At 40.2% G+C, this 23,288-nt stretch overlaps 1 protein-coding gene across 2 annotated transcripts; it reads left to right on the plus strand.

Annotated features, from left to right (window-relative positions):
- Nucleotides 1–10,107: 10,107 nt before the first annotated feature.
- On the plus strand, nucleotides 10,108–22,115 carry si:ch211-10a23.2 (Galectin-related protein A-like). 2 transcript variants are annotated; one of them, XM_063051322.1, is made up of 4 exons: nucleotides 10,108–10,274; nucleotides 10,911–10,999; nucleotides 17,673–17,847; nucleotides 21,648–22,096. In XM_063051322.1, the coding sequence occupies exons 1-4, from the start codon at nucleotides 10,248–10,250 to the stop codon at nucleotides 21,789–21,791; spliced, it is 435 nt and encodes a 144-aa protein (XP_062907392.1). In that variant the 5' UTR covers nucleotides 10,108–10,247; the 3' UTR covers nucleotides 21,792–22,096. The 2 variants fall into 2 exon arrangements, with proteins under 2 accessions (XP_062907392.1, XP_062907400.1); XM_063051330.1 differs by lacking the exon at nucleotides 10,108–10,274 and adding an exon at nucleotides 16,506–16,593 and having other exon boundaries at nucleotides 10,924–10,999; nucleotides 21,648–22,115.
- Nucleotides 22,116–23,288: the final 1,173 nt, after the last annotated feature.

Genomic DNA, 23,288 nt, shown 5'->3' on the forward strand with positions numbered 1-23,288 from the left:
TAACCTCAAATTTCCCTTCATTTTTTAATCTCTTGAGTATAGATACGACATGGGTTATCATACAATAACCTCAGCATTTCTGAAAATACTAAAATATATTTTCTCACTCATTTCCTTTAAGGATTTCACTGTTATCCCATCTGTCCGAGTGCTCTGTAAATACTTAGCTGCTCTCAGGTGACTTCTCTTATTTTCTCCTCAGTATTTAATGGTTCCTGCATGAGGGTTTAACTGGATGTAGAATTTTACAGTAAAATTAATTTAATACATCTGTGATTTCCTGATGTTCTCCCACATTATTTTTTAACCTGAGTTCTCCCTTACAAGAACTTACTGGTATTTTGCATCTATATAATTCATAGAAATGCTAACCCTTTAATTGTGTCAGTTTTATTTAAGACTCTTCATAACTTGTCTCAACAGCAATGTGGGAAGGCACTCAGTTACCCAGTTACACAGAATGGTAAGGAAGTATCCATCCTCAAGAATAGATTTCTAATGTCCATGACGTGCTCATAAATGTTGCATTGAAACTTAGGGATTGATGGGATAAGAGTTGTCACGGAACAAAAAGAGTTGTCGCTGTTCATGGCTGTCTACCATTGTGCCTCAAACCTCTGTGACGGAGACAGATTTGTGTTTTCTTCTGAAACAAAGAGGATAAAACCAACAAATAAAACGCTGAATACACTTTTACAATACCATTCTATGTTCACATGTTGTACCATGTGCTTACAATAATGCTATGTTTGTCAGCCTAGTTGAAGGACTTTACATTTTCAGTTCTATATTAACATTTGTATTGAAAATCAAGGGAAAGTAAAAAAAAAGGCAGCAGAGTGCATTGCCCAATAGAATTAAAAACAAGGAAGTTTTAAAATATTTAAACTGATTGATCTGAAAAAGTTGTTGTATTTGAATCACAAAATTAATTCTCACTTATAAAAAATTAATTACTGGAAGTGATTACATGATGAAAACTGATGCTTAATAAATCCAGGTTTGAGTCGGTTTACACAAACACAAATAATTTATTATTTACTTATTGAGATAAAGCTTGGAGTAGGCCCTTCTGGCCCCTTGAAGCCACGCCACACAGCAACCCACCAAGGTAACCCTGACCTAATCACGGGACAATTTACAATGACCAACCGTTACGTCTTTGGAATGTGGGAGGAAACCAGAGCACTGGAGGAAACCCACACAGTCACTGGGAGAACATACAAACTGCTCTCCGTCAGCGGAGGGAGTTGAACCCGGGTCGCCTGTACTGTAAAGTGTTGTGCTAACCACTGCACCACTGTACCACCCATTGAGAGGCAAAAATTAAATATTGAAATGACAGCAACTACTCCCACCACATATTCTGTTTCCATAGCCACCAGATCTCAGTGCGTTGTAAGTCTGTGTGCATTCTTGAACACTGGGCTGAGCTTTGGATCACATAGCCATTCACTAGCTGAGAAAAACAACTTGCGTGTATGCAGCACCACCCGATTTCACCTCTGCCTCAACTCGTCTGGCACCGGAACTCTCCATATTTCTTCTGTTCACATATGAGAAGATGGAGACCATCCACCATGGTGGCTACAGTCCTTAGCAGGAAGTCAAGAATTTTAACCCATTACTGATCAAGGAACAGAAAATCAGTACAAAATAACATTACATGTGACTTGGAAGACAATCTGCTGAAGGTAGTAAAATGCAAAAATTTTTGTTTTTGGTGATAGAGATCGATGATATGGTAGGTGGTGTTGATGACATTTTTGTCTTTGGTGATAGAGATCAATGATACAATAGGCAGTTTTGACGAATTGCTGCCGCTGTGGATATTGAGGATGCTACATTTTATTTTCACAACTGGCTGGTAATAATAGTAATGAATGCTTATAATTGTCAGACAACTGTGTTCCTTTGTCCTGGATCATTGAATGGATCTCAAGTGTCATTGGAACAATGCCATCCAGAAAAATTGAGCATATTCCATCATTCTCCTGGATAGTGCTTGGATGGAAAGGCTTTTGGAATCAAGAATCGCAGCATGGCACATGATGCTGAGTGTCAGATCAGTTCTTAATGGTTGCTGTAGTTAGATAGCTTAACCAGTTAAGTTTCTTGTCAAGGTTGGCTCCCAACATGTTGGTGATGGAGGACTCAATTATGATATTGTCATACGAAGTCAATGGTAAGTTGTTAGATTCTCCCTTTATTCTTGTATATAATTATACATAGGGCCCCACAGATCATAAGATATAAAGTTCAAAGTTCAAAAAATTCATAGTCATAAGTAAATATATCATCAAAGTATGTCTATGTTATGAGATACTGCAGTGAGATTCATCTTCTTGCAGATGTTTACAGATAAAAGAGAAACACTTACATTTTACTGCAAGCAAAGACTAACAAACACCAATGTGCAAAAAGAAAACAACCCATGCAAATAAAGGTAATACTGAGAACCAAAATTGTAAAGAGTCCTTGGAAGTGAGTTTGTAGGTTACAGAATCAGTTCAGAGTAGTGGTGGTAGATGAAGTTATCCATACGGGTTCAGGAACCTGATGATTATAGGGTAACAAGGTTGACTATTCCTCAACCTGGTGGTGTGGGTCCTAAGCTACTGTAACTCCTACCTGATGGTAGTAGTGAGAAAAAGGCATGGCCCTTTTGGAATGCTGAGCCTACTGGGCCTGAACATCTCCCTCTGCAACTGGATCCTAGACTTCCTGACTGGGAGACCTCAGTCAGTCCAGATTGGAAGCAGCATCTCCAACACCATCACACTGAGCATGGGGGCCCCCCAGGGCTGTGTGCTCAGTCCACTGCTGTCACTCTGCTGACCCACGACTGTGCTGCAACACACAGCTCGAACCACATCATCAAGTTCGCCGCTGACACGACCGTGGTGGGTCTCATCGGCAAGAACAATGAGTCAACATACGGAGAGGAGGTGCAGCGGCTAACGGACTGGTGCAGAGCCAACAACCTGTCTCTGAATGTGAACAAAACAAAAGAGATGGTTGTTGACTTCAGGAGGACACGGAACGACCACTCTCCGCTGAACATCGACGACTCCTCCGTAGAGATCGTTAAGAGCACCAAATTTCTTGGTGTTCACCTGGCGGAGAATCTCACCTGGTCCCTCAACACTATCTCCATAGCAGAGAAGGCCCAGCAGCGTTTCTACTTTCTGCGAAGGCTGAGAAAAGTCCATCTCCCACCCCCCCCATCCTCGCCACATTCTACAGAGGTTGTATTGAGAGCATCCTGAGCAGCTGCATGACTGCTTGCTTCGGAAATTGCACCATCTTGGATCACAAGACCCTGCAACGGATAGTGAGGTCAGCTGAGAAGATCATCGGGGTCTCTCTTCCCGCCATTACAGACATTTACACCACACGCTGCATCCGTAAAGCAAAAAAAAATTTATGAAGGACCCCACGCACCCCTCATACAAACTCTTCTCCCTCCTGCCATCTGGCAAAAGGCACCGAAGTATTCGGGATCTCACGACCAGACTATGTAACAGTTTCTTCCCCCAAGCCATCAGACTCCTCAATACCCAGAACCTGGACTGACACCAACCTACTGCCCTCTACTGTGCCTATTGTCTTGTTTATTATTTATTGTAATGCCTGTATTGTTTTGTGCACTTTATGCAGTCCTGGGTAGGTCTGCAGTCCAGTGTCATTTTGTGTTGTTTTTTACGTAGTTCAGTGTAGTTTTTGTATTGTTCATGTAACACCATAGTCCTGAAAAATGTTGTCTTGTTTTTACTGTATACTGTACCAGCAGTTATGGTCAAAATGACAATAAAAAGTGACTTGACTTGACTTGGCCTAGATGGTGGGGCTCTTTGATGATGGATGTTGTTTTTCGTGGCAGTGCTCCATATTAATGTATTCAATGGTGGGGATGATGGTCTGGGGTGTATCCACCACTTTCTGTAGTCTTTTCTGTTCCTGGGCATTATTTTTTGTTCATAACAGGTCATGATGCAACCAGTTACCAACATAACTCCACTATTTAAGAAGAGTAAGAGAAGGAAGACAGGCTCACACCAGTTAAGATCATAAGCAATAGAAACAGAAATATGACATCTGGCCCGTCCAGCCTGCTCCACCATTCAAAAAGTTCATGGCTGATCTGGCCATTGGTTCAACTCCACCTACCTGCCGTTTCCTCATAACCCTTAATTCCCATCGTATGCAAAAATCTACCTAACTGTGTCTTAAATATATTTAATGAGGTAGCCTCTACTGATTCCCTGGGCAAAGAATTCCACAGATTCACTACTCTCTGGGAAAAGCAGTTTTTCCTCATCTCTGTCCTAAATCTATTCTCCCGAATCTTGACACTTTCTTAGTTTGAGTCTCACTTACCAATGGAAACCACTTTCCTGTCTTTATCATATTTAACCCTTTCATAATGTTGTAAGATCCTCTCCCATTCTTCTGAATTCCAGCAAGTATAATCCCAGGTGACTCAATTTCTCCTGATAGGCTAACCCCTCGTCTCCAGAATCAGACTAGTGAACCCCTCCTTGTGGGAAAATTGCTGAAATCTATTTACGTCAATGTGGGAACAGGACGTTAGGAAACTAGCGACAGGACTGAGCAGTCAACGTGAATTTATAAAATTGAAATCATGTCTGATAAATCAATAGGAAAGTTTTTCTGTAGTTGTAACTAGTAAAATTGATCAGGGCAAACCAATTGATAATGTATTTGGACTTCCAGTAGACCATCAACAAGGTTCCACACAAGATGTTCTTCTTAAAATTTGACCATGTCAGATTTTAAATGATGTACTCATATGTATTAAAGATTGATTAGTGGACTGAAATAGAAGGAACAAAGATATGGGAGTCATTACTAGTGGGTACCATAGAGATCAATACTGTAGTCCTGGTTTTTCACAATTCTCATCGATGATGGATTTGGGTCAGACCCAACATCATATACAGCTTCGCTGCTTGTATACTGCCAAGTGGCAGTGTGGGTGATGAGGAAGATGCAGAGTGACTTCAGCAGATAGGCGCAGGCTAAGCAAATGGGTGAGGACATAGCAGATAGAACAAGATATTAAATAAAAGTGTAAAGTCATTCACTTTAGTGAAAAATGGAAAGTGGAGCATTTTTGTAAAAGTTGATAGTTGAATGGTGCTGGTGTTTAGAGGGACCTGAGTGAGCTTGTACATGAATCTCTGAAAGTTAACATGCAAGGCTGGAACCAGCTGGGATGGTAACTGGCATTTTCAATGAATTTTTAAATATTAAAGCAAACAAGCGACATGGGGCTAGTGCACTGACTGACACTGAGGTAAATGATCAGCCTCAATTTAGTAGATCGGCAGTGCAGGCCCAAGGAACTGAATAGTCTACACCTGCCTCTTCCATTCTGGTAGCAGACATTCTGGTGGTTCTACTATAATGTGGTACTGCAGTTATTTTACAGAAAGTCATATTATAGCAGAACAGACTGTAGTTTCCTTCAAAGCAGATTTAAACAGCATTAACTGATCACAATCATGTTATAACCAGTACAGATGTGTAATATAATGAATTAGCCATGATTGAATGGTGGAGCTGATCAATGGGCCAAATGGCATAATTCTGCTCCTATGTTTTATGGTCTTATGGTTAATTAGTGTTCTCTGATCCATCAGTTGTGTTCTAACCAGTTCATGTTACAGAAAAACACATTATATAGCAAAGCTACCTGTATATAAAGGTGCAAGTTTAAACAGTGTCTTGTCCAGAGCTTGCAATGAACAGGTATGAGCTGCTTTATTGTCTGAGAATTTCCAAACAGATTTGAAGACTAACTGTTCATTAGTGAACATCTTACCTGATGATGGAGGTATTTAGTAAACTGTAAAATGTGAATCTATATGTATGATTATGTTCAGGTTGCTTTTTAAGTGGTGTCTGGGAAAGCTTCTATTTGGCATGTTGCAACTTGTCAGTGAGGATTTTCCAGTGTTAATTGGGGAAGCTTTGGCTTTGTCATGTTTAAAATCAGTGCTTGGTCAAAGAGAAATGGGCCATCCAGTTTTATTTTCTGCTTTATTCTCTATTTTACTGTAGTTGCTTGGTATTACTGACTGGGTTGCTAGATTATTTCAGAGTCAGTCTACCTTGACTTCCTTCTTCTAAAGAATAAGAAAACGAGGTGGTATCTATGCAATAATTTTAAGATTACCATTCCTGTTATTTATTATCTGATTTAAATTCCTCAGATCCAATTGAGGGATTTGAACTTGCCTTACCCCGTGGATTGTTAGTACAGTCACTTAATCACTATGTCAGTGGTATTCTTGTACCCTGCAGACATGATTGGTCCATCATTACATATTTAATTATGCTTTCAAATACATGACACCCAAGCTGTGGAAATCCTGCATTAAATCACTCCTGCAACATACATCAAAGTTGCTGGTGAACGCAGCAGGCCAAGCAGCATCTATAGGAAGAGGCGCAGTCGACGTTTCAGGCCGAGACCCTTCGTCAGGACTAACTGAAGGAAGAGTGAGTAAGGGATTTGAAAGCTGGAGGGGGAGGGGGAGATGCAAAATGATAGGAGAAGACAGGAGGGGGAGGGATAGAGCCGAGAGCTGGACAAGTGAGAGGCAAAAGGGGATACGAGAGGATCATGGGACAGGAGGCCTAGGGAGAAAGACGGGGGGGGGGTTGACCCAGAGGATGGGCAAGAGGTATATTTAGAGGGACAGAGGGAGAAAAAGGAGAGTGAGAGAAAGAATGTGTGCATAAAAATGAGTAACAGCTGGGGTACGAGGGGGAGGTGGGGCCTAGCGGAAGTTAGAGAAGTATCACTCCTTCTTGCTTTCAGGCATTTGTTAAGGTAATTTGTTAGGTCCAAGGATCTGTTGAGTTAGAAATTATGTTACCATTTGATAATTTTAGGAAAAATATCTGGTAAATGCAGAACCCAGTGAGAGTAATGAAGGTATGATGTTCACCATGCTTCCAATTTCCTCAACAGAGGCAAGCACATGAATGAGCAACTGGTCCCTTATTTTAAATAATTAGGTTCATGATTTTTTAAGGTCCAAGGAAAAGAGTGGACTATCAATATGTTTTATTAAAAGTTGCCTTTCAGTGGATTAGAGATACTTGATCACAGCCTAAAATCAAATTTACGAAGGGGAAATCATGCTTGACTAATCTTCTGGAATTTTTTGAGAATGTAACTATGAAAATGGACATGGGAAAGCCAGTGGATGTAGTGTACCTGGACTTTCAGGAAGGCTTTGATAAGGTCCCATATAGGAGGTTAGTGGGCAAAATTAGAGCAAATGGTATTGGGGGTAGGGTACTGACATGGATAGAAAATTGTTTGGCAGACAGGAAACAAACAGTAGAGATTAATGGGTCCTTTTCAGAATTGCAGGCAGTGACTAGTGGGGTACCGCAAAGCTCGGTGCTGGGACCACAGCTATTTACAATATGCATTAATGATTTAGATGAAGGGATTAAAAGTAACATTAGCAAATTTGCAGATGACACAAAGCTGGGTGGCAGTGTGAAATGTGAGGAGGATGTTATGAGAACGCAGGGTGACTTGGACAGGTTGGGTGAGTGGGCAGATGCTTGCCAGATGCAGTTTAATGTGGATAAATGTGAGGTTATCCACTTTGGTGGCAAGAACAGGAAGGCAGATTACTATTTGAATGGTGTCAAGTTAGGAAAAGGGGAAGTACAACGAGAGCTAGGTGTCCTTGTTCATCAGTCTCCGAAAGTAAGCATGCAGGTACAGCAGGCAGTGAAGAAAGCTAATGGCATGTTGGCCTTCATAACAAGGGGAGTTGAGTATAGGAGCAAAGAGGTCCTTCAGCAGTTGTACAGGGTGCCGGTGAGACCACACCTGGAGTATTGTGTACAGTTTTGGTCTCCAAATTTGAGGAAGGACATTCTAGCTATTGAGGGAGTGCAACGTAGGTTCACGGGGTTAATTCCTGGGATGGCGGGACTGTCATATGTTGAAAGATTGGAGCGACTGGGGTTGTATACATTGGAATTTAGAAGGATGAGAGGGGATCTGATTGAAACATATAAGATTATTAAGGGATTGGACATGCTAGAGGCAGGAAACATGTTGGGGGAGTCCAGAACCAGAGGCCACAGTTTAAGAATAAGGGGTAGACCATTTAGAACGGAGTTGAGGAAAAACTTTTTCACACGGAGGGTTGTGGTTCTGTGGAATGCTCTGCCTCAGAAGGTAGTGGAGGCCAATTCTATGGATTCTTTCAAGAAAGAGTTAGATAGAGCTCTTAAAGATAGCAGAGTCAAGGGATATGGGGAGAAGGCAGGAAAAGGGTACTGATTGTGGATGATCAGCCATGATTACAGTGAATGGTGGTGCTGGCTCAAAGGCCTGAATGGCCTACTCCTGTACCTATTGTCTATTGTCTTGAGACCATAAAATAATCAAGAAAAATAAACAAGCACATTGCTTAAAGGGAGTCAGACTGCAGAGTCTTGAGGTACAAAGTGGGCAATGTGGTAGCATAACATAATGTTAATTACATTAATGTTATTTCAGCATCAGTTACCTGGGTTCCTTCCCCACCACTGTTAGTGAGGAGTTTGTATGTTCTATTTGTGACTAGGTGGGTTTCCTCCAGGTGCTCTGGTTTCCTCCCACATGCCAAAGGCGTATGGGTTAGAAGGTTAATTGGTCACATGGGTGTAATTGAGCGCTGTTACAGTGCTGTATCTCTAAATCAAAAATAAAGGAATATAGATGATTTTTCATAAATTATTGTGAATGCTCAAAAAATGTTGTTTATTGCTAAGGTAAATTGAATACCACGGGAGGAAATGTTTCAGATTTATAGAACATCAGTGAATCCACATACAGTAATGGTCTTCTTAGTTAAAGGAAGCTGTTAATTTATTGGAAGTAGGTCAGAAAAGGTTTGCTGGACTTATACCTGACATGGGCAGGTTGATTTAAAACTAAAGGTTGGGCAGATACCTGCTGGAATTTGAGAATGAGGTGTGACTTGACTGAAGCATGAAATTTCCTGAGGAATCTTAGCAGAGTGGATAATTTTCTGTTGTCAGAGAATCTACAACTAGGGAGTCACCTTTGAAAATCCATGATTACCCTTTTAAGATAAAGAGGTGACTCTTTTTTTCTAGCAGACATGAGTCTTTGGTCCTTTGGACAGTGGATGGAGAGTCTTTGAAGATTTTTAGCACAGAAGACACTAAGGGATAAAAGGTTGCTGAAAGTAGACAGGAGTGCAAACTTAAAGTTACAATCAGATCAGGCATGATCTTATTAAATGATAAAACATGGTTGAGGGGCAAGTGACCAACTCCTTCCTCCATTCCATATACTGGTATCTCCTGACAAAGGTGCCACATTGCTTGGGTTTAAACTGGTGGTCTACTGATCATTATCTGTCACATTTCAACTCCATTTGATTTGAGCTGAAAATAGGAACATATAGGAAAATAGCAACCTAAAGCAGAGACCCAAAAATGGGTTAGAAAAATACGTATTCCTGTTTTAAAATAATGTTCTAGAAATAACAGGAAGAAAAAATTACTGTAATGCAGTATTAGCAATACAGTCAGTGACAATGACTGTTGGGATAAAAGCGAATGAAGGCTTAACCAAACGTTGTTCCTTTACTGTTTTAATATGCTGCATGAAGCGGAAGTTATTTTAGTTTTCGGCCCTGATAAGTATTTTATGTGACCAGTGTTTTGTACGTTTTAATGATACATTTATTCTTGGTCTTGAATTTTCTTAACTCGGAATTACACAGCATTGTTTCCTAAACGAACTTGTTTAGTCAAGAGTCGTGAACACATTTGTGGTCACAATTTACCAATTTAGTAGGTTAACTGTGTTTTTATACAATGAATGAACCGATCAATAGAGAAATTGACCCAGCAGCTTTGGCGGGAGTTTTCTGCTTGAATCATTGAAGTGTGCATTTTGCTGCCATGTGCTCCTGCGAGATTACTTTATCTGCGCTAAAAAGTCGCGTTGTAGACTTGAAGGAGGGTAGTCCAAACAATTAGGGCGGGGATGCGTGGAATACCCACCCTGCTGGAGTTGTCATGGCAAGCTGCGCGGCTGGAATTGCTTGTGGTCAAAGAGGATGGAGGCAGGCGCGGTGCGGGTTGGAAAGAAGATAACGCACCCCCACTCTTGCTTCTGCATTCACTGATCTGATCCTGGCAATCTATTCGCTCAAAAGAAGGCGAAAATGGCGGATAATGACAGTTCAACACCTGTAAGTCTTCTGTCGAAAGTTATTTTTATGTTAAATTTGATGGCGTTTTTTCGAAAGGGTTAATTTTGGTATGAATATAGCGCCCCCATATCCAATATGCGCACACTTTACCTGGGAACTTAAAACATGGTAGTTCGAGCACCCAATTGTTTAAAGCGTGGAAAGCAATTTCGGTATATTATTGATTCTGTAACAACGTTCGGCAAGTGAGCGTTCGTAGTAGATTCGGGGATCACTGCTGTGCATTAGATTCGGTCTATCTATTTTCTAATACGTTTCTAGCGTAACATAATTTCGGTGGTACTTAACTCTTTGCAAACTTAGCACGTGTCCGATCAATTGTGAGACGTTTTGTTCATTGTTGCTGGTCGAAAACTTAATTTATAATCGAATATAATTAAGATAATTGGAGTGCCTATGCAATGAGTCAGCGTAAAGTTTAAATCCCTGTTGCAGTGAGGCGGATGTCCCTACGTTGTACACGTTGCAGGTTCTTTTTATAAAAATGCGTGTTAATATTTTAACTAAAGTGCAGTGTAAACTTTGCAGCCGAGCACTATGACAGATGGCTCATTCAAATACACAGAAATTATGTCTTTCAAATCTGCAGTGACGCCAACAATATTAATTTTACAGGTGAAGCCCTTTGTCGGTGAGATCAAAAGCGGGCTGAAGCCATCGATGAAGATGACCATAATGGGGATAGTTCATTCAAAGCCCAACAGGTATAGCGAACACTTTGGTGCTTGTCTTTAGATTCGGGAGTGATTCTTCATATTCCTGTCCTGCATCTCATTCCCAATAACTTCATTCTACTTGTCAAAACGTTTTTCGTTTTTAAGCTAGTACTAAAGTGAGGTAGAAAGTTTCTACGATGGCTTGATGGAATCGGTAATACATTACACACCTGTGCTGCTTTGGCTGTTGCCTTGAGAAAATAATAACTTTAGTTGAACTCTTAATAGATTTTATGTTTGGCTTCAAAGGTTATTACAGTTGCATATTGTGCACCTCAAGTGGAGTTCAACAATATGCTGTGAAAGCCAGAGAATTAGGTTGAAATGTTTTCTGGATGATGAGCTTTGAAGTACATCCAAATCTCCTCAGATCACTGGTCATCAATTGTGGAGTTCAGTATTTTAAAACAGCAATATAACATCTCACTAACTGTAGATTAACACAGATATATTGAAGCATAATATAGAAATGAATTATATTTCTATCAGAGACCATGAAAAACAATATTTCACTCTTACCAGATACTCATTTTGATGCACATGTTATTTCAGACCTTTAGGAGAATTTGCCTCTGATTCTGCAGAGGAGCAAAATTTAATCTTTTAAATTCCACAATTTCTTGGAATGAAACATGCCAGAAAGAATAAAATGTATGCATTATTCAGAAATTGTGACAACACCAGAGATTAGTGGGCCACCAAATGTTGTGCTATTTTTAGTAGAATGTTTAGCTTGTTATGTTTGGGATGGATAAACAGAAATAAGGAATAAAGGCAGGTCATCTGCTGAAGATGAAAGGAAGAAGAACTAGTGCTGAGGATTCTGTCCAGTCTACTCCTTTGGAAACATGTTCTATTAATACCCCCAGTTCAGAAGCCAAATTGGCTTATCTTAACAACTTAATCAAAACAAACTGACTCAGTTTAAATAAGTGGTACAGCTATTCACTAAACTACTTGAGAGAACCATTTTAAATATATGCTGCAAGAGAAAATAAGTGAAATGAAAGCAATTGGAAAGTAACTAGACAACTTCAAATCAGAAAAAGAGCTCTTAGCAGATTAGCTGAACTTGATATTTCCAGTTTATAACAAGATTTCTAATATTTGATTAGAAAATTAATTGGAGTGTTTGGAAATATAGAGCACCACAATGCTGCCTAACCTACTGGAGGAACTCAGATCAGGCAGTAACTCTGGTAAGGAATAAATAGTTGATGTTTTGGGCCAAGACCCTTCATCAGGACGGAAAAGGAAGGGGGAAGACGCAGAATAAGAAGGTGGGGAAAGAGGAGTACAAGCTAGAAGGAAATAAAACACATCTTACCAACTAATTTTATTATCCCTTTAGAACCATGAAAACTGACAAGGGGGAGAAAAATGTAACAAAATAGAGTTCACATTTTTGGCACGGGAAGAATTAGCATTCCCTATTCTTTAGTAAACATACTGTGTAAATCGTCATTACTTTCTCATGCCCTTGGGGAAGAGGGTAGTTCACAGCAAGTAAGTGCAACATTCCCAAGGCTTGATCAGTAACTATTTATGTACTGGTGAGTCATCTTTAGCCAAAATTATATTTATCCTACCGACCTCCTTGCCACAAATGATCAAGCATACTATTTTAAAAGAGCAATGCAACATCTTGCAAACTTCCGATTAATGCAGACTATAATTAAGCATGTTCTAGAAATGAATTACCTTGATAGTTGAAACAGTCAAACTCAAAGTCAGCACAATGCCTTTTTAAACTCATGATGTGATAGTATGTGCTTGGCTTCTAAAATGAATCAATGGATCTCTGTTTCCAAAGCAAAAGCTGCCAATTTACTGCACATTTAATGTAAGTGACCAGGTATCAACTTAGTACAAGATTGATCATAAGCACTCATGTTTCTTGATTCCTTGAAAGCTGCACAACATTAATAAGGTAAGTTAATATTTCATCAACAAGCATATGCAATTCTAGATTGTTGAGGAGCAGAAGGAGCAGTCAGTTTTGCTTTCTATGTTGTTCCAGCATTTGAACATAACCTCATAACGTTTTAGAGTGAAGACGCTTTGCCATCTGGAAAAATGCCAGCTGAGAAATTAAGCCAAAGCATTTCTTTCCTAAGTAGTTTTCCACATTTCTCCTTGCTCCCTCCACCCCTCACAATTTTTATAGTCCTCATCTACCTAGGTACTCCACTCTTCATATCTACTCACAGAGGGTTACAAGTCAGCTGTATATCTTAAACCTAGGAATGAGGGATTTTTCTTAACCAAAGGTGTGTGGGGTAAAGGCAGTTAGATGAATTTGAGTCATATATCACTTTTTGTCAAAGTGGATAACTGAACAAGACTTGAGGAACTAAATGTTCCGATGATAATCTTCGCTCTGGTATAGTTCCAAATCTGCCTTCTGGTAATTTGTTTAGGTATCCATTGTTTAAACGTTAACCTGTCAAAAATGACCAGCTTAAGTGAATAAGATTCAGTTGTTAGGTGACACCCAATATGTGGTTATGTGGTTCTTCCAGCGGGAGTACCTTCTAGGAGTAGGAGCTTTGGTTTTTTCGTATTTACTTCAATATTTATTGTTATAGCATTAAAACCAACCTGGTTAAATAAGATTCCCCTGATTAATTCTCAAGTCACTGGATAAATCACTGAAGAAGTTCCCATTGAGAAAGTGAAATGAGTTTAGAAGTTAAGTCCTGGTTCCAGGGTAGTTTATTGTACGCAGAAGGCAGATTGGCCCCTATTGTGAATTTGTACTCTACAGGAAGTTCTTTACTTTTTTAAATTTAAAGGATATAAATTTTCAGAGAAAAAAGCAACAAATTTTTAAAATACTTCAAGGAGGAAAGAGCAGACACTTGCTAAAAGCTGGCTGAAATCAGTTACTCTGTCGGCAAATTCCAAATGTTACAAAACTTTCCCAGGAATCCTGAAGTAGTTACGGCTTTGCTACAGGAACCAGTCATTCACCCATAAATTCCATTTCGAAACAGGACAGGATGAAGAATTTAATGGTGACAGGAGGAAATCTGCCTCAGGCAGAATTGTGATGTTTAAAGTCGAGATGTCGAGATATTAGTAATTTGTTGACCCTATGACAAAATCCTTCAACTTTTGGGGGGAAAACTAGAGCTCTTCATTTTAAAAAAAAAACTAATGCAAGAGTGGAATTATTTTATAACAGCATGTAACTAATTATTCCAACATGTGACAGCCTTTCCACTTAGAGTGCTACTTTGTTGTAATGGCGACACTCCACACATCACTCCAAAGGCTTGTTTTCATTCATCTCCCACTTCTACATGTTTTGCATTAAAAGCGACCTAGTAATTTTCTCATTTCTTTTATCTAAAGCAATGACCTTTGTGCAGCCCAGCTACAGTAATCACAGGGTTTCTGAATGTTATGAAATGTTCAGTTTATCATTTCGAGTGGGTTGCAGAGGTTTAAAGTCTACTTCTTAAGTATGTGAGGAAAACTTAAACTTCCATCCCAAAGCATAACTTGAAGAAAAGCTTCGTTGTATCTGATGCTCTCAGACACTTCAGGTTGAGTGAATCAAATCAACTGAAGACTGACTTAAGTGATGGCAGAGAACACAGAAGGAGACTGTGATAGATCATCTGCTTGTCACTTTTAGATAAAGGTTATTGAAATACTTCACCCTTGTCTTTGGCACTCACAGACTGGCCATTGTTGATGGTGAGGCTGTTTAATTGTCTACCACCATTCACATTAGGCAGGATGGCAGACTTTTCATTTAATCCATTAGCTGGGGGATCACTCTACTCCCTACTGTATGTTGCTTTCACCATTTAGCATACATTTTACAAGGATTTTGCCGGGATTCCCCATTTACGAGGATCCTCATTTATGAAGACGTTCCCAGGACTTGAGGGACTGAGTTATGGAGAGAAGTTGCAGCTGTTTTCAGTGTAGGAGAATGAAGGACGAAATGGAGGTGTCTAAAATCATGAGGTGCATAGATGGGATCAAATTTCTCCCAGGATTGGGGAATCAAAAGCTAGACAGCATAGGTTTAAGGTGGGGGGGGGGAGGGGATAATAAATAGGAACTTGAAGGGCAAATCTTCCACCCAGAGGGTGTTCAGTATATAGGATGAGTTCCCAGAGAAAGTGGTTGATGCAGGCACATTAACAATATTTTAAAGCCATTTGGAAGAGTACATGATAGAAAAGGTTTAGAAGGATGTGGGCAAATGGGGCAAGTAGATAGGAGTCTTGGCTGGCATGAACAATATAGGCCAAAGGGTCTGTTTCTCTGCTACAGTATGTGACACTATCACTCCATGCAAACCCAGGCTGTAACTTGCCTTATTTCTGTAGGCACATTCACGTGCTCCACTGCACACATTGTTGAACTTGTGCACTGATGGTGATAGCCAGGCCACGTGTTTACAGATTCTTGGTGTATATGTTTCTGTTGCTGTTGTTGGTTCATAAAGCTTCATACATATCCAGGTTTTAGCTGCCCAACAGAACTCCATAAAGGCTATTACTGTCAGGGATTGATGTACTTGGATTGATATTCAAGAATGGCCTGTTGGTCATGCTTCCAAGTCAATCCTGAGGATGGCCATTAAAGTTCTCCATCCAAATACCTTCTATGCTCTTCGTTCTGAAGAACAAGTAGGCATAAAGCATATTTTGTTGGGGGAATTTCAATGCCTATCACCAGAAATTAGATATCTGGTTCAAAATGTTAACTAAAGATCTTATTTATCTTCTTGGCTCTTCATTATGAAGTCTATCTATATTCATTCATCTTGCTTATGTCATTCTTCTCTCTATTCTTCCTTTGTGTGTTGTTCAGCACGGATAAGCAATGATTCTGTGGACAACCAAAGGTGTTTTTGTCTTTTGTAAATGTCCTTTTAATGATCATAAGCCAATGCTAGATTTTAAGAATTTCGCATGCTGCAGGTCAGTGTGGTGCTTGTTGGAGGAGAAACTGGACTTGGTGCAGACCATGTTGCTGCTTGTTACAGGAAAGCATTGAAGGCATTGGAGTTGGTACACGAAGGTAATGGTGGGAGATTGTCATGGATGTTTCTCTTGCAATCGCACAACGCTGATGGATATTGATGATGTAAGATGCCACAGGTCTTTTCCCCTTGTTTATTGGTGTGACAGATAGCGGGGGAGCTGCATGGTCTTTGTTTAGCAAGGGCTAGGCCTCAAGCCATGGGCTTGCCTGCTGCTGCAGTCCAGGAGAGGAGATGCCAGAAATGAAGCGGGGCTACCCTCCAGTTTTCAATCCGTGGAATGATGTGCTGGATTGCGTGTGTGTGTTCATCAGCAGACTACTGGGAACTGCACCTTCAATTGAATTAACAGTGGGTATTGATCAGGAGGAGGTGTTGTTGACCATGTTCTACCTGGCACTGTGAGCCTTTGTGGATCACTGAAATAACATTGAGGACTTCCTCGCTAACTTTAACACTTTTCCTTTGTACTACTTCAATGTACAGATGTGATGAAATTACCTCAAACACAAGAAAGTCTGCCGATGTTGCCTTGGATTTTCCGCACACACAAAATGCTGGAGGAACTCAGCAGGTCAGGCAGCATCTATGGACAGGAATAAACAGCTGACATTTCGGGCCAAGACCCTTCCTTGGGACATAAGTTATGGATGAAGTTATTTATGTGGATTGGATACAAAACAATGTTTTTCCACTGTACCTCAGTGCATCTGACAATAATAATCAACTTTACCATTTTGTTTGACAAGTCAAGGGTGTCATTCAACCATATATTTCCAAATGGAATTAGATGTATTTGAAGAGGGAGTAGGGGAAGAAGCTGCTATATGGAGGAAGTCTGGAGAAAATGTAATTTACCAACTGGGTAACTCTGTGAGAATTTTGTCAACCCTGGCCTCTCTTTACTGTTATCTGACACCAAGAACCAGCTAAACCAGCTGCTTGAAATAAAAACAGGAACCGGTGAAAGTACTTGGTAATTTTGGTTTCAGAAACAGAGCTGATATTTCAGATTAATGATCTTACAGCATTTTTTTTTTACTTCAAGTTTCTAGCAACCGTATTTTTTATTTAGCTCTTTGGTTTTTTTAAAGCATTTTTAGCATTTTTTTTTGGTTGGTTTGTCAGCAGCCTACCTCGGCTAGCCTGCTTGTACGGACACCCGAAGGATGGTCAGCTAAGTTCCCTATAGGCTAAATGACATCCCCATCTGTAGAGGAGAGGGCACTCCAGATCATTCTAGCTGAAGAATTGCCCATAATCAAAAGAAATGTAATTTATTTTACATTAATCAAGCATGAGGTCTAATAGAGAGGTTTGTGGCAGATTGAGCGTACTGCAGTGACGTGACTGACTTGATCAAAGTTTATTTGCATGGTAGGCCAAATGGCTCATCATCAAACATGCTCTATTTGGCTTAACCTCATAGTATTGTGGAGTATTTGAGCATACATATTCTTGCCTTGATCTGTGCCCAGTGTTTGCTTGACTGAGATACCTAAGAATAGATGTTGTTTGTGGGCTAGTAATCTGGTATTAGTTACAATTTAAAAGATGAATACTGGAGAACAGAAATGCAAAGCAAAATGAAATGAAAGCTCTTATTTTTTTTATGATCACTCATGTGATGTTTGCGCATGCGATTATCTGCAGCTTTGTAATAAGTCTCATCAGCAACCCCTTGGAAACAGAGACAGACGTTGGCCTCGAAGTGACAGTCAGCTTTCGGGATCGCACAGTTGTACGAAATGCCAAAGTTTCAGGCAAATGGGGAAAAGAAGAGAAAAATATACCTTATTTCCCTTTCGCACCTATGCAGCACTTCAAGGTGAGTGTCAGTTATCTTGTGGAAAAAGTACACTTAAGTTGCTCTATCTTTAGATGGTATCCCAGTGAAATATGTAAAATACAGTGTAGATATGCTATTAAAAGAAAATGTGCTGCAAATGCTTTCCTGGTCAGGTAGCATCTATGGAAAAAGAAAAAGTGAATTTTTAGGTCAGCTTCCTGTGAAAAATTATCAGCCTGAAATTTCAAAACAGTTAGTCTCTTCGCATATAGTGCTTCATGTCCTGAGAATTTCCAGGATCTTCTGTGTTGTTTCAGATTTTCACCATCAGCAGCTGTTTGGTTCAAAATCGTTTCACTCCTGTGCTTTAGAATCCTTTCAGAGTTCACATATGCAGTGAATGGCTGAGGCGTGTTCAGGATTCAAAACTCATCGTCCATTTGTGCTGGGGTAACTGATGTCATTCAGAGCAAAACAGTAAGAACAAAATATTATCAGAGCACTCGGTGTAACAAAGGACTAAAAGAAATGATCACATTTGATTGTTAATCCTCTGACTGTTCTGGCTAGGGATTGCTTAGTGGTATAGATTAAACATGCCTTAAGACACTATGTCTTGGATTCAATCTAAACCAGACCAATGGAGCTGCAAGTTTTCTGTATGTGGTGTAAGAGGAGGAAAGCGACTCATTATTTACTTAGCGAGCCAACAGTGGGCAGATTAGTATCTTTTCATGCTCTGTGTCTCTATGAACTGCATGTTGAATGTGCAGGATAGATAAGGGCAGACTTTGCAAGTATTTATTGATATACTTGTATGTCAATTAAAAACAAGGCATATGGAAAAACGTAAAATTTAACTGATATTGGATGATCTGGTGAAAGACCATAAAGGTCTCAGAAAGGCACTGTTGATTATTAATGCCTTCCAGCACCCAGGGCATGCCCTTTTCTCACTGTTACCATCAGGTAGCAGATACAGAAGCCTGAAGGCACACACTCAGCGATGCAGGAACAGCTTCTTCCCCTCTACCATCCAATTCCTAAATGGACATTGACTACCTCATTTGTTTTTCATATACAGTATTTCTGTTTTTGCACACATTTTAGATTTGTTTATTATGTTTTATTTTTTATTATTTTTTTCCTCTCTCTCTGCTAGGTTATGTATTGCATTGAACTGCTGCTGCTAAGTTAACAAAATTTCATGTCACATGCCGGTGATAATGAACCTGATTCTGATATGTTTGCTCTATGATGATCCATACTAACTAGAAGTTACTGGAAATCTAGTTAGTCTGAAAGAAACACAGTCCTGCAAGGTTAAGACTGACTAGTTTCACAGATGGTTCCAATGATTCTGATACAGGCCCTCAGAAATTCACTGTGTGAATTTATTTTCTGATGATGCACGTTACCTTCACAAAGATGTAGGACAAAATTAACCTTGGAGCATTTCATTATTCACTGAAAGAATGGTAATCCTCTATTCGCTGCTTTCCACCTGCATCCAAACAGGAATTCGGGCTCAGTCAGACCTAGGTGAATGGATAAACACACTCTCAAGTGATTGTTCAGTTAAAAGCTGCAACTTCAGTTTCCAGTGCTTTGACGAAAAAGAGGGAATGCCTTATTTTGTGCCAGATATCTGGTGTAAAACAGAGATTGTGTTGCTTTGGTATTGTTCATTGAACCCAGAATTTATTCAGTTGTACTTGGTTCCAGAGCTACATCCTGACTTCACGGGTGATACATTTTGAAAGAAGGAACGGGGAATAGACAAAATGGTGCAATTTTAAGTGGGACAGAGGCATGGTGATGCTGGGTTTAAATGTACGAAGCTTTAAAGTTGGCTGGATAAGCTCCATCAAAAGAAACACTTCAGAGCCACAGTTTTACAGATGCTAAAATGAGGAAGTTATATTAAACATTTACTTAAATATTTAGGCCTCAGATGGATTATTTAGTCCAGTTCTAGGCCGCAAATATGATGAAAAGACAACAAAGCATTGGCAGGTGGAAAAGAGATTTAGTAACAAGATAGCAAGGATGAGATTTCGTTTATATACTGTACAGAAACAAGGATTTTTCTGCTTTAAAAGAGAGAAGATTAATAGGAGATGTAGAAATTTTCACAATCTTGAATGACTGTCATTAAGTGAATGAGGAGAAGCTGCAAGTGACAGCAATGTTGCTGTCCAAAATATAAAAAATTAAGATAATAGAAAAACCAGAAGCATGATAAAACAATTTTCAGAAGGCATGCGATTGCTGAACTCCCTGAAAGGTGTCAAAAGTAGCTTCATTAAACTGATAACTCATTTAGTCCTCAGGGTACATTGCTAGGAATGAGAGGGCCAATGGTGGAAGATAACAAGAGCATTATCTCGAGAGGGAGGGATGTACTACTGACAGCATTGCACTGGAAATGACACTCTAGCACCAATAAATCACCCAGAGCTCAGTTTGGAGAGGGCTGGGGCGAACATTGTGGTTGCTCATCGTACCGAGTGTGTTAACCAATGCTGAGGACTGGCAGCTCTGCTTCATGGCAGTCCACTCGGATCCCGTTCGAAGAGAAGGAAGCTGCTGTCAACCCCTCTCTGTTCAGCTGCAAGCGTTCCCCAGCACAGAGACTTCCTTTTGGTGTGTGCATGCGTGTGTCCGTGCATGCCCCTGTGCATGCGCGCCATGATGTCTTTTTCATGCCTTTACAAGGTGCGGAGCGAGAGAGAGAAAGACTGTGTGACACGCCATTCCTCACACAGACATTTTCACAGTATTTTTCCCTTTATTCTACGAGGTCGAGTTGCGATCTCGACACTCAACCCGGCAGAGATGGAAAGCGTACTCGGGAGCGGACCCGACCAGATTCGAACCTGGAACCTCCGATCCGGGGTCCAGCACTGATGTCATTGTGCCACCAGCCGGCCCCAGGACAGAGACTTCTCAGAAAGAGCCTCCATTGAATTTGTCACTTAAACATCTCCTGAGAAAGCTTTATCTGAGCTTGGGAAATGCTGTGTAGTCAAATAGCAAGGCAGTGACTTCTATCACATCCAGCTGAAGGTGATGACAGAGACCAGGGATCTTTAAGCCCAGGGAGTACCCACTCAGCCCAACCTGCCCAACAACCATCCTCACAGATAGTCTCTCTGCTCTGGATCATTGGTGAGAACAGCAGCTTGTTCCAAGTTGCCAGCTGAACAGTGGCTGCTCTAGATTTTTTTTAAGAAGTATAGTGGGTACAAATTAGTGAGTGTTTGGACCGCAAGATCAAATCAGCATTCTGCAGGGCATTGCTAAGTAGAGTACTGCTATAGTAACTTGCTTGGAAAAAAAAGAATTGTCTACATATTTGCAAGGAAGTACTTGAAGGCAAAGGGGAAAGGGCTGGGTAATGTTCACCTGGTGCTGACAAGATGGCACAAGCACTATAGTCGAAGGTAGCACAGTTAGTAGAGCTGCTGCCTCACAGCACCCTTGGCCCAAGTTCAACGAGAACTTCCATTGCTGTCTGTGTGGAGTTTGCAGGTTCTCCCTGAGTCTGTGCGCGCTCCAGTTCCTTCTACACCCTAAGGACATGTGGCTTGATATGTTAATGGCCACTGTAAATTGACCCCATTGTTTAAGTGTGGTAGAGTCTGAGGAGAGCTGCTGGAAATCTGAATTGAATAAAATGGTGTTGGTATGGGATTCATGTATTACACTGCTGAATGGTTGGCATAGATTCACTGTTTCAGGGGAGCCTTTTCCATTTGTGTGAGTGTATGGACTATTGTGATGTCCAGTTCTATGATTTTTCAATATAGTGAGACTATTTTAAAATCTGATTTCAGATGGAAATCCTGTGTGAGCACCAGCAGTTCCGGGTTCAAGTCGATGGACAACAACTATTTGATTTCACATACCGCTTCCAGCAAATACAAAAACTAACTGCATTAAAAATTATAGGTGACCTTCGACTGACGAAAGTAGTTTAATTTTTGTAATGTGCTCTTTGAAAACAAAGATATAATTTCAGGAGGTGATTTTTCCCCCGTAAGAATTATTTTAAAAATCTTTCTGCAGTCTAATTGTTGCTCCAATCTTCCAATAATTTCCCTTCTGAGCAGAGGGAAAAAATGTACCTTTTGGAAAAGTGTTCAGAATTTGTGTTGAGTTTTGTGGACTTGGGTTTTGAAATATAGGATTTGACTTTAAAGGCAAGCCAGCAAATTGGATTGTTCAGAACCTTCTTTGCTTAATTAAATATTTCTTTATGTTCCAAAGTCTGTCTGCTTCTCCTTTTAATGGCTCACATTATTGTAGTCAACCTTTCCTTCACATTACTTAGTCCAATCAGTTAGGGTGTGTCAGAATTATTACAAGTACAATAAAAGAAGTATGGTTTCCAGTGTTCCTCCCTGCTTTTCATGGGCACAATCGTTATTAGACATTATCACCTGTTGTCATTTATCATGATTATTCAGTGCATTAAGCCAGATCCGGAAGCTGTTAACACCTCACACTTGCCCATGTACAAATCTTGAATTCTTGCCCATAAGCTGCCTGTTGAGCTGAACATGCTTCAGTGTTAAATTTTTAGTGGTGTTTCTTCTAATTTCTAAGATGTAGTTCATTCAGTAGCACTATTGCCTTGAAGGCTGTGGGTTCAAGAGTCAAGTTGATCCCTTAATACTCATACTGAGGGTTGCTGTTGAGGTGATGTCTTTCAGATGAGATAAGACCATAAGACATGAGAGCAGAATTAGGCCATTCAGTTCATCAAGTCCGCTTCACCATTTCATCATGGCTGATCCCAGATCCCATTCAACTCCATACCCCTGCCCTCTCACCATATCCCTTGATGCCCTGACCAGTCTGGAATCTATCAGCTTCCGCATTAAATATACCCACTCACTTGGCCTCCACCACAGTCTGTGGCAGAGCATTCCACAGATTCACCACTCTTTGGCTTAAAAAAAAATCCACCTTACTTCTGTCCTAAAAGGTCACCCTTCAAATTTGAGGCTGTGCCCTCTAGTTCTGGATACCCCACCATAGGAAACATCCTCTCCACATCCATATTTATTTAGTCCTTTCAATATTTGGTAAGTTTCAATGAGATCCCCACACATTCTCCTAAATGTTAAACATTCTAGATGTTAAACTAAGGCCCTGCCTGGTATCTCAGGTGCTGGTTAAAAGAATTCATGACTCTGTTTCAATAGCAATGGCATTATCCCCAGTGTCCTTATGAGTATCTAATCCCTCTTTGCACCTCAAAAAAATTCAGATTTGTTCACTTTTTAAACTACTGACCATGGTTTTTTCTGTGAAAGGTTGGCTATCACGCTGCTGCATTTGGAGTTGGAGCAATAACATTATCTTCTTTGAGACCCATTTTCACAGAAGTTGATTCTGTTGTGTGCTCATTGTATCACTTAGTATCACTGTTTCCATGTTGTCACGGAGTAGACATAAGATGGAGACAGATT

The sequence above is a fragment of the Mobula hypostoma genome, chromosome 1 (genome assembly GCF_963921235.1).
Source record: "Mobula hypostoma chromosome 1, sMobHyp1.1, whole genome shotgun sequence".
In the NCBI taxonomy this organism is placed as follows: Eukaryota; Metazoa; Chordata; class Chondrichthyes; order Myliobatiformes; family Myliobatidae; genus Mobula; species Mobula hypostoma.